Source organism: Cetorhinus maximus, chromosome 9, assembly GCF_964194155.1.
Source record: "Cetorhinus maximus chromosome 9, sCetMax3.hap1.1, whole genome shotgun sequence".
In the NCBI taxonomy this organism is placed as follows: domain Eukaryota; kingdom Metazoa; phylum Chordata; class Chondrichthyes; order Lamniformes; family Cetorhinidae; genus Cetorhinus; species Cetorhinus maximus.
In genome coordinates this window covers 10,521,949-10,534,338 of record NC_135887.1, presented here as the reverse complement: position 1 = coordinate 10,534,338, position 12,390 = coordinate 10,521,949, and the positions used below count along the sequence as shown (strand labels likewise).

The 12,390-nt window shown below is 44.4% G+C and overlaps 1 protein-coding gene across 1 annotated transcript in view; it reads left to right on the top strand.

Moving 5' to 3' along the window:
• LOC144684356 (TNF receptor-associated factor 4-like) overlaps positions 1-12,390 on the top strand; it is a 98,347-nt gene that overhangs the window by 61,881 nt on the left and 24,076 nt on the right. Inside the window, exon 2 of the mRNA XM_078548028.1 lies at positions 9,031-9,082. Coding sequence (XP_078404154.1) covers positions 9,031-9,082 — 52 coding nt within the window. The remainder of the gene's footprint in view (positions 1-9,030; positions 9,083-12,390) is intronic.

Sequence of the window (12,390 nt, the reverse complement as noted above, 5' to 3'; positions counted from 1 at the left end):
GGGTGTGGGATTCATTGAATCGGTCTTTCAAAGAGTCACCACTCATGATGGGCCGAATAGCCATCTTTTGTATGATACTGATATCTGGGCAGTTATGTTGTCTTTGGGTTCAGACAACTGTTAGGAATCAACAGCAACAAATTGTATTTGTATAATGCCTTCAATATGAAACATTCCAAGGTGCTTCACAGGAGCATTATAACACAATATAATACACGTAAGTTAGGTCAGATGACCAAAAGCTTCCTTGACGTGCAATGCATTCTGGGTGATTTTTTAATAAATTCATTCATGGGATGTGGGCGTCGCTGGCTAGGCCAGCATTTGCTGCCCATCCCTAATTGCCCTTGCTCAGGGAGCATTTAAGAGTCAACCCCGTTGCTGTGGGATCTGGAGTCACCAGGTTTCCTTCCCCTAAAGGACACTAGTGAACCAGATGGGTTTTTACAACAATCGACAGTGGTTTCGTGGTCATCAGCAGATTTTTATTGAATTCAAATTTCGCCATCTGCCCTGGCAGGATTTGAACTTGGGTCCCTAGAGCTTTACCCTGGCTCTCTGGTTGCTAGTCCCGCGACAATACCGCTACACCATCGCCTCCCCTTGTTGGCTGTGGAACCGGGATGATGGAAATCAATTACAAGATAGTGCCTTGGCTGGATCTCACTGTCTGATCATTTCCCTCCGGTTCGCCCCGTGCCTTTCTGAAAGGCGCTGATTCGCTGCGTGTGCTACAGTTTGAATTGGAAACACAAGCTAGTGCTTTTTATTTCCTTGAACTTTCCTGTACTTCTGATTTTTCCCAAAGGCGCTAACCCACTGTCAGCAGGCAGTGCCATGGGTCTGGAAGGCTTCTGCTACCATCGATGTATTAAATGCTTAATGCTGAGTGAACTGAAAAGGCGTAGAGATGGTGTAGGGGGTTGGAGAGAGAGAGAGAGAGAGAGAGAGCGCTAATTTTAGAGCAGACTTGAGTTAATCAATGGTTGGTATTTTGTCACTAATTAACTGCTTTCACAAAATGAAGGCACATGGGGTAATGGAAGGAGGCCATTGCTTGCTGACAGCTGAAACAACACTCCCCCCCCCCCCACCCAACATCCATGAAGCCCCAAGGGTCTTCTGCACAGGGGACACCAATTCTGTTAATGAGCAAGTTGCCTGAATTTGCAGACTGCACAAAGTGCATGTCAGCAAAAAAAAAAGACTCATGTACTAGCCTATTCTGCCATTTGGGAAATTGAGGGTCAATAGTTTTTTATTCTGTTGGTTGTCTAGAAGCACGGATTACCTAAACTTCATATCCTGTTAATGTGACTGGCTGTGTTCAGTTTGAACCAGTGCTTTACAGTGAATCTGGAGTTGTTCAATTTGTCAAAGACCTAAGTTTTGAATCAAATTTTTCGAGCGAAGAGCTCCTGTGAGAATAAAGTAATTTTGAAATCTTACCTGTTAATGTAGTTCCTTTTGTGCCGTGGACCCCCTTGAACAGAAAGGATTGCTGTAAGCAGCGGCAGAAATCAACCAATCCTATCGCAGAATCTCAACGCAGTCGCCGAGCAATGTCCCCTCGTTCAATCGGATCACAAAACCATCACTCCATCAGCCCCAAAAATTGGCCAACCAAAAAGAATCTACGCAGAGAAACTTGCATACTTACTTTCAGTATGTACCCCAGCTACTGGGTATTGCAACACCCAGTATTCCTGTACTCAAGGTTAACGTTTCGAGTCCATATGACACTTCTTCAGAGCCTCTGAAGAAGGGTCACACAGACTCGAAACGTTAACTCGGTCTTTCTCTCCGCAGATGCTGTCAGACCTGCTGAGTTTTCCCAGCATTTTTTGTTTTTGTTTCAGATTTCCAGCATCTGCAGTATTTTGCCTTTATTCCTGCACTCAAACTATACTTTGATTCACACTTTAATTTCATTCCAGCCTCGTTCGCCATCATTCCACAGCCCAATAGCTCGTCTTATTTTCCAGAGACTCCCAAAGTCTGCTTCCAGCTTGCACTAAGCTTTTGCACTGATCTTTTGCTCGCTCGCTCCCTCCCTCACATCTCGCTTTTGCTCTCTTTCCGCCCCACCCTTTCCGACCTCTTCCGTAGCCCCACATCAAGCAACACTTGCTCAGCAATAATCTGCTCACTGCTGCTCAGTTTGGGTCCCACCAGGGTCACTCAGCTCCCGACCACATTACAGCCTTGATTCAAGCATGGACAAAAGAGCTGAACTCCTGAGGTGAGGTGAGAGCGACTGCCCTTGACATCAAGGCAGCATTTGACCGAGTGTGGCATCAAGGAGCCCAAGCAAAATGAGTCAATGGGAATTGGGGGAAAATTCTATGCTGGTTGGGATCATACCTAGCACAAAGTAAGATGGTTCTAGTTATTGGAGGTCAATCATCTCAGTCCCAGGACATCACTGCAGGAGTTCCTCAGGGTAGTGTCCTAGGCCCAACCATCTTCAGCTGCTTCATCAAAAATCTTCCAAATGCAGCAAGACCTGGACTATATCCAGGCTTGGGCTGACAAATGGCAAGTAACATTTGTGCCAGGCAATGACCATTGCCAACAAAAGAGAATCTAACCATCACTCTTCAATGGCATTACCATCACTGAATCCCCCACTATCAATATCCTGGGGCTTAATATTGACCAGAAACTGAACTGGACTAGCCATACAAATACTGTGGCTACAAGAGTAGGTCAGAGGCTGGGGAATTCCGTGGCGAGTAACTCACCTCCTGACTCCCCAAAGCCTGTCCACTAATCTACACGGCACAAGTCAGGAGTGTAATGGAATACTCCCCACTTGCCTGGATGAGGGCAGCTCCAACAACACTCAAGAAGCTTGACACCATCCAGGACAAAGCAGCCTGCTTGATTGGCACCCCATCCACAAACATTCACTGCCTCCACACCGATGCACAGTAGCAGCAGTGTGTACCATCTACAAGATGCACTGCAGGAATTCACCAAGGCTCCTTAGACAGCACCTTCCAAACCCATGACCACTACCATCTAGAAAGACAAGGGCAGCAGACACATGGGAACACCACCACCTGGAAGTTCCCCTCCAAGCCACTCACCATCCTGACTTGGAAATATATCGCTGCTCCTTCACTGTCACTGGGTCAAAATCCTGGGACTCCCTAACAGCACTGTGGGTGAACCAACACCACATGGACAGCAGCGGTTCAAGAAGGCAGCTCACTACCGCCTTCTCGAGGGCAATTAGGGACGGACAATGAGTGCTGGCCCAGCCAGCAATGTCCACGTCCCCTATAAATGAATAAAAATAAACATACTCGTGGCTTCCGCACTGCCAGTGGATGCTAGCAAATGACATAGCAATGACTCCATATCACCAAGTGAGATGGAGCCTTGGTTTAATATCTCATCTGACAGCCCAGTGCTCCCTCAGTACTTCACTGGAGTACCAGCCTAGATTATGGGCGCAAGTCTCTGGAGTGGAATTTGCACCCACAACCTCCTGATTCGGGTGTAAGTGTTACCAAGGCCGACACTCTTGGGGGGGGGAGGGGAACAGGCCTCTGCGTTGGTCCCAAGAATAATTATTTAATGTGTAAGTAAACAGTAAGGAGCGAAACACTTTGTGTAAATTATTTTGAAGTGCTATCGTAGTTGTGTAGGTAAATGTGGCAGATGTTTTGTGCACAGCAAGGTCTCCCAATTAGCTGTGAGACGAAATTACCCACTAAATGTTCTGGAAAGATCGGGGAACATTGCATAACACTGCAGAATGCACCTACTGTGCACCAGGTGACCAATGTGGCATTCATCCACACCTGAATCTGCTACACTGGCAAGAGAGCTGCCCCAATTGATTGCTGTACAGGCAAAATCCTGAACCCATTCCTCCCTTCTCACTCTTACACAACAGCACTTGTGATCAGAGTACATGAATAAGGATCTGAGAGGGAATCCCACTGGATCTCATGTTTATTCATATCCTGCTGATCAAAAAGCCCTTTGAAAATCCAGATCTATTATTCAATCGCACACTTTTTTAAAAAACAAATTGAGCTGTAATGAAAATAACTGAGGCCTTGGTTGTGCTCTGAAACTGGAGCTGGGTTGCTTTTGTGTCTCAATGAATCTGAATTTGATTCACGTAAACACGTAACTTGAAACAAATTTCCTGTCTTTTCCAACATGGAATATATTCCAGGGCACAGAATCCTACAAATTGCAATATGCGCTGAAAAATTCTGTGCATCCAGAAGGTAAAATCTCTCCCTGTTCTAAAAGAAAATAGCAGTGTGCCCATTTTTTTGTGTGTGTGTGAGAGTTGCTAACTGAAAACAGTGGCTTTAAAACGGTCTTTGGTTTTTACAGTCAGGAATTTCCCACCTCTCAGCTTGCCACTCCCAGATTTAATTGTTTTTAATCCCCCCTCCAAAACCATACATTCGCTTTAACAGATGGAAAATTATGGCTGTGGGAGATCCCCAGCCAATCGCTTGGAAGGTTATGGAATTACAAGCTTGACGTTGTCCAGTAAGGTGGCGCTACTTAGTTTGGAAAAAAAAAGGGAAACCTTGTTGCTGCCAGCTCAATAATCGTGCACTGAAGATCTTGTAACGATGTGGAACGTAGCATGTTTTTAGTGCAGTGAGGGCTTGCCCGTAGCTTGAGTCACCACGATTGGGAGTTCGCCGCTTCAGTCCTCCTGAGTTGGCTGATCTCTGGAGCTGTGTTATTACGCTGCTGCGATTTGGTTTCATCGTCAACCGTGGCTCGGTTTGTTAATACTCTCGCTTCCTGGCTCAGATTGTGGGGTCTCAGAGACTTGCTCACTCCTTTCTGTTCGAGGGGCCCACACCACAAAGGAACCACATTAACAGTTAAGATTTCAGAGTTGCTTTATTCTCACAGGAGCTCTTCATTCTCTTGAGGTTTGTTGCACTGTCTTTTGGATGGGGCATTTATCTGGCCCTCTCTGTCCCTTTTGGGTGGATGTGAAAGATCCAATGGCACTGTTCAAAAAGGAGCGGGGAAGTTTCCCCTAGTGTCCTTGAATGCTTTAACCATCGACCAACACTACTGAACACAGACTTGTCTGCTCAGTGTATCCCGTTGCTGTTTGTGCAAGCTTCTTGTATGCAAATTGGTTGTCTCCTTACATTGCAGCACTCAACTTCAAAAGTAATTTGTTGGCTATAAGGTTTGTGAAGGGTACCGTGTAAATAGAAGCCCTCCATACCTTATCCTTAGCTACTGCCCCCCTCACCCCCCACCACACTTTTCCAAACCTTTCCACCCTCTTACCCACTTTGGGTGCTATCAGCCAGGGTTCCCCACTCCTGTTGTTTAACTAGTGACCCCAATGGAAAGTGCATGAGTGTGGTGAATGGGGTGAGGAGAAGTTTGGACTTGGCTGCCCTTTCAATTATCTGTCGACAGTCACACAGGAATGGAGTGTGCCTCTGAAAGTGAGCAGCGGTAAGAGGTAACAACTGAAATATTAGCGGTGATGGCAACCTCTTCACTGTTAAGTACAGAGAAACATTACCAGCTGCTGCAGTCATCTTCCCCCACCCCCACCTCACCCAGTGTAACTACACTGGTCAAAGAAACGTTCTCCTGTCCTGCACTTTACAATTCACGAAAAAAGCTGTACTTGAAATTGTAGAAGAGTGATAATTTATTGTAGTCTGGTCAATGAAATCATATTTTGCACCACCATAGGGAGGTCTTAAAAGTGTTTGAAAGAAAATTCACGTGCAATACTGGTTTCTTATGGCGCTATCCCATAACCAACTTTTTAGCAGGACATTTTTTCAAGTTTCACCATCATTTGTTCATGGACTTAATTGCCAGGTGTATTCAATCCGCAGTGAACTCCGGCCATGCTGTGAACCGCTGCTCATTTATTGTGCTCTCTCCTGCATTGAATTTAGTTTCCTTCCTCACCCACCCCATCCCAGCTTGGGATAGGATTCCATGGGGTATCAGCTCCTTTTCTAGATTCTCTACTGACTGCGCATTATTTACATGTAAACTTACATTTTCCAGAATTATAGAACAGTTACAGCACAGGAGGAGACCATTCGGCCTGTCATCGCCTACGATGGCTCTCTGAAAGAGCAATTCATTATGTACCACTTCCCTGCCTTCTCCCAATAGCCTGCACATTCTGTTTCAGATTATAACCCCATTCCCTCTTGAATGTTTCAATTGACCCTACCTCCTCAACCTCCTCAGGTAGTGCATTCCAGATCCTAACCACTCTCACTGTGGGTAAAAGTTTTTCCTCATGTCACCATTGCTTCTTTTGGCAATCGCCTCAAATCTGTGCCCTCTCATTCCCATTGGTGGAAGGATCAAGAACTGTTTCTTCCTATCTATTCTGACCAGGCCCCTCATGATTTTGAATAACTCTATCAAATCTCCTCAACATTCTCTTTAAGGAAAGCAGTCCCAACTTCTCCAAACCATCTACGTAACTGAATTCCTCAACCCTGGACCCATTCTCATGAATAATTTCTGCTCTCCCTAATATCTCATGTCCTTTCTAAAGGTTGGCGCCCAGAACTGAATGCAATACTCCATTTGAGGCCAAACAAGTATTTTATTACAAGTTTAACATAACTTATGATTCTAAGTTTACAGCACAGACAGAGGCACCTCGGCCCATTGTCTGCAATGGCCAAAAATACGAGACATCCAGACTAATCCCACTTTCTAGCATCTGTTCCATAACCCTGCAGGTTACGGCACTTGAGTTGCATATCCAGGCACCTTTTGAATGAGTTGAGGGGTTCTGCCTCTACTACCCTTTTTCAGGCAGCGAGTTCCAGACCCCCCCCCCCCCCCAACAACAACCTTCTGGGTGAAAAACATTTTCCTTATCTCCCCCTCCAATCTTTCTACCATTCACTTTAGATCTATGCCCCCTGGCTACTGACCTTTTCTGCGAAAGTAAATAGGCTCTTTTCATTCACTATCCATGCTTCCTTTTGTACTCTATTGCCCTAGCTGGGGTGCTGTATTATTTATTAACTGCCCTCTCAACCCTTTAATCTGCTATTCTACCACAGGGGCTTCCCAGCTAGGCCCAACCACACCCCCCCACCCCTTGCTATTCACACATTTGGGATCAACTGATCTTCACTGAGCAGAAAATTCCTCCTGGCAGGAGTTTGCCTTCCTTCTCTCAACTGTACCTAACTGATTCCAGACTGTAATCAATAAACACAGCACAGATTGGAGTCTCAATAAACTACCACCTTCTGGGGGAAGAGTACTTTGGTGAGGAGGTGGGGTGTTGGGGGGGTGGGGGAGAGGGAAAGAGACAAACTGGCTTTGTTTTTCTGCCTTTTTATTTCTCCAAGCTGGGTATGTTTGCAGCACTGTTTACAAAGAAGTTTTTTTGAAGTTCTTAGTGCATTCAGCTGCATGAAAGATTTACTGTTTCTCATCAACCCAGTCACACAGAACTGCTGTTTCCTGATGGTTGCTAAACAGATCGCTTCCATAAATATAAAATAAATGCTGATCTGTCTGCAGACGTAAAAATTAATGGTTCTTTTGATCTACATTTGCTGAAATAGAATAAACAAAGCTTTAAAAAGGAAAAAAAGCACTTAAGTCTGTACCAGCACTGCTGACATTTCAGGGATTCGCCTGGGTAAGGAATGGTTAGTTACATTTGGAGATCGCACAATGAACGAGAGTAAGCTGTTGCCTTCCTCTGTAATTGTCAATTGACAAAAAGTTTAAATGTTGACTTACCTACATGTAATGGCCAATTTAAAATTGTACTCGGGGCAAAAGTGAGTTAGATCAGCAAGAGGGAATATGCTTGGCAGCCCTGGGCTGTGTGAAAACATTAAGATAAAAAGTAAAATACTGCGGATGCTGGAAATCTAGAACAAAAACAGAAATATCTGGAAAAACTCCTCAAACGGACTCGAAACGTCAGCTGTATCCCTCTCCGCAGATGCTGTCAGACCTGCTGAGCTTTTCCAGCTATTTTTGTTAGTGTGAAAACATTGTTGGCACACCCATTTCTCACTTTTTACAGCTTTGCAGGAGTGGCAGCTTGAAACGATTCAGGCCCGTTCACATTCATAAACTCCTGGCCAGTCGAACTGGGATGTACCCACCGTATGCCCTTGTGCGTTCTGAGCTCTGCAATCGCTGTGTATCTTTATGCACTAATAATAATAATAATGTGACCAAACTAGTGTCCAATCTGGTGGCTGCAAGTATGAGCTAATTTCACTTCGAACCCTTGACGCCTCACTTAGTCGGGTCTCCAATGAGCTCTTGGGCCTCAAGAATGGTGGGACCAGTGTCTTGAAAATTGGGGAGCCAACTCTGGCTCATTTTATCCCTGGAGGTTTCATCGCCGCTAACTGCCCCACCCAGTCCATCTCTTTCAACATTTTTATGACTAATAGTAAATAAGCCTCCCAAAGAGAAATCTTCCCATTTATTGTTAATGCCTCTGGATTTATTTCCCCCCTCTCTCTGCTGGTTGCTTTTCAATTCCCGGAGACTCCAGGGCCATCCTGGAGGGTTGGCAACCTGAGTGGAAAATTTAACTGCATTTGTTTGTGTGTAGGAAGGCTGACTGAATGCACTGCAGTTTTATCTGTGTTTATGGTCTGTCAGTTCTCTCCGGAGTTAAAACATAAACGTAAAGCAGAATTTGACTTCCCTTTTGAAATGGTATGATTGCTAAACAATTAGTTTTGCAAGCATTAGTTTTACCCCCACTGTGGTGTGCTGAATTTTGATTTAAGTCTGTGTGCACGTCAACAATGAGCATAATCTATTGTGTGAAGCACATTATGACATGAAGACTTGTATGAATGCAGTGTTATTATGTTAATATTGAGAACCTGCCTGTAAGTGTCTCATTAGTGCTGATGTAAAATTGCCAAGGAAATGAATGCGTGGAGGGACCACAGATCTCCCCGCTATTAGCTACGTATTAAATTATTAGTATTGTACACAGCCTGTGCATTTACCAGTTCTTCTCTCTCTTTGTTTCAGTGAGGGCGTGTTTAAATGTCCTGAAGACCAGCTTCCACTTGACTACGCAAAGGTAAATGATTATCACAAATGCAAATTGCCCTTTCCCCCATAGCAACTTTTACTTTTCTTGCACTAATTAGGTAGTTTGAATTACTGAATGTAATTTGCTGCTATTCATCTGCCCATTCAGTATAGTTCCATGGTCTGTGAGGGCTGTTGTATCTGTGTTACCTTAGGGGTCCTGCTGCTGCCTTTGTCATCTTATTCTCTACAGCACTCAGCTGCAGCACTGGTAATTGTTGTAATGAGCATGCCTTCAGGCTCACCATCATCTTTACCCTTTATTGTACAGCTTACAAAGGACTCTATGGTTGTCTTCCTGGTTTGGCTGTTCTGCTTTGTTGAATGAATAAAGCTGTTACGGTTTTTCTCTTCCCCACTCCTGTTTTCTCCGGTATTCCTTGTCCAAGTGACCGTTCTTTCCGTGTGCTCCTAGATGGTGAGTTGGGTCTATTCCAACTCACAGCAAAAGCCTAACATCCTAAGCGTGCACATATACGTTTCCAACAAGGAGTGGTCATTGGATAGCCATTAAAGCCAGTCTCATCTTTTTTTTTTTTGCTGGCTTCCCTATCCCCATTGTCCCAGGACAATGAGGACAATTGTGAGATCCCAACTCGGCACAGAGCATGATTGGACCTGGCACCTTCTGGTCTGTAGAACCAGTAGCGTGCACAGTTACCCATTAAACCATTGTCAGAAAACCCTCTCCTATGTTTTCATAACTCTCTACTTTTGGGCAGTTTCCAACTTCTTGTGTTCTGTCTTGCCTGCTGGTGTTTTGCCTTCATTTTGTTGAGGGGTAGGGGAGAAGGGAATGGCTGGGAAGAGCGAAAAGTTGAAAATAGTGAGAATAAAGACGAGACTGCTTTAAAACTATTGCCAGTCTCCAAGCTCCTCAGTCCCTCAAGAAAACAGTACAAAATGTAATCAAGAGCAGGCACTCTCTCTCTCTCTCTCTCTCTCTCTCTCAAATGCATGGCCAGTTTGTTAAAATATTTAGTAGTTGTCATTTTTCCAAATTTTAATGACAGCAATAGTAACAAAAACTGAGGTATCTGACCAGAAATTGAGAGAAGCTAAAGAACAATTTATTAAAAAAAATAGTTTTTTCCTTAATGTAATGTGACATTTCTTGCAGTCCAAAGTTGTCCTGTCACATTCTATTAACTAGTGCACAGCAGCAACATTTCTTCGGGATGTTATGCATTGCCCCATAAATCCAACTTGCTTACGAAATCTAAAACCATGTATCTTAAGATTTGTGAGCCCTTGATAATGGCCCTCGGTTTTTTTGTCGTTGTTTCTTTTATTTAATCTGCTGAGAGCCCTCTAAATAGCATCGGACTTTCAGCTAAAAGAGCCAGGCTCTTCTCTGTACTAACTTCTCCCTCCTGGAAAATTTCTCCGGCTGGAGAAATGGCCGTTTGTCTTGATGGGTTTGCAAAGGGACTGCAGACGCTATTCACTCTTACTTGCTTTTTGCCCAGTGTTATGGTGCCAGAAGGAACTGCAATTTGAAATCACTTTTTCATTCATTCAGTTAGTACATTGAACAATGAATGTGGCTATTTGTCAATAAACGCTTGAATGTACTTTTTGTGATATTGCTTCCTTTTTGTACCTCTGAGTTGGCACTGAAATCCCGACGTGGGGAGAGGTGTGGGAAACGCGTCTTTTTTTTGTGTGTGCTGTTTCTATTAATGCAGGTGTTCTTTCTTTATTCTTCTTTACCTCATCAATCTCGCAACATCAGAAGCCGTTTCATTTCCTCAAACGCTTGTCCTAGGAAGCATTCCTTGAAATTATTTTTAGGTTGTGAGCCTCACGTGTTCAAGTTTTAAAACTTTTCCCCCACTACTATCCGAGCTGTCTCTCACTCTCTAGCCTCAACTTTTTCTGTTGGCTTTGAAGTTAAGTGAGGAAGGAGATGGCTGTTGATATTTCCTCCCTCTCTACAGGCTGTTGCCAACTGTATCTCTGGCCTGAAGGGAACGAGTCTCTGTGCCATGGACTGACTGGTCACTTGTAGTTGTGATGTTTTCACAGGGCATGGTTCTTACTGGATTCTGTCCATCTCTGCTACTGATAATACATTCAGCTTGCACTTGGCACGCCAACTAAAGGCCCAACAAAGGACAGCTGAAACTCTAAGCTGAGCCACACTTTCTTGACATTTGTTGACCCCAAAACAAATGCAAAAATGCAGCAGACGCTAGAAACCTGCAATTAAAAATGGAAAATGCTGGGAGCACACGACATCTGTGAGTGACAAGAGAAACAGAGTTACTATTTTAGACCAAAGACCTCATCATGATCATTGACATCCTGGGATTACTTAAAGTCAGTGGTCAGTGTTCAGCTACTTGGGTCCCTTTTTGAAATTTTTGCATTAAGAAGGCCCAATGAGCTCTTCCTGTGGCTCATGAAGTAAAGACTGCTTGTGACTGAGCAATACACCAGAAATTTCCAGGCAAAATCCCTGGTCTATACTGAGAGAGCTGTTGTCAGGACGGGAGATTACCATCGGCCTTGATAGTCCTGGGGTAAAGAGTGGGGATACATAGGAACGTAGAAACAAGAGTTGGCACTTTAGTCCCTTGAGCCTGTTCTGCCATTCAATGGGATCATGGCTGATCTGTATCACACCTCCATTTACCTGTCTTGGTTCCATGTCACTTCATATTCTTGCCTAACAAGTCTATTGGTCTCCGTTTTGAAATTTTTAATTGGTCACCAGTGTCAATAGCTTTTTGTGTGATTTCCACCACCCAGGGACAGAAACTGCGACTGGTATTTCCTCACTGGCCTGCAGGCCAATCCTTTCACCCAGTGGCGACTGCCCAAGATATTTGAGACAAATTGGATGCCACCTTCCACCCCCATGACAAGCGATTTCACCTCTGATGTGAACATGTGATTTGCCACAAGGCTGAAGCTATTGGCCAAATGCCTTTGGCCATCGCTGTCCAGTGACGCCTATTGAAGAGTTTCCAATTTGGCCATCACAGAGGACAGGAATTGACTTAAACCATGACCTTTCCCAGCCAACAGCCCCCTTCCCCCAAACATAGCAAAATAACTCGCACCATCTAGGATTTAATATGAATGTGTTCCAAACGCATTGATAGAATGAACTGTAACACACCATCACCATTCTGAGTCAGAGTTGCTGTGGCAACATGCACTTTTACATGCATGTTATAGTCTGTAGTGATGGTAGAGGCTTCATCACATGCCTGACTAGGAATCTCTCTTGCTCTTATGCCTGCCATTGGCATTGGTTGGGAGGATTAGGAGGTTGATACTCAATCTGTT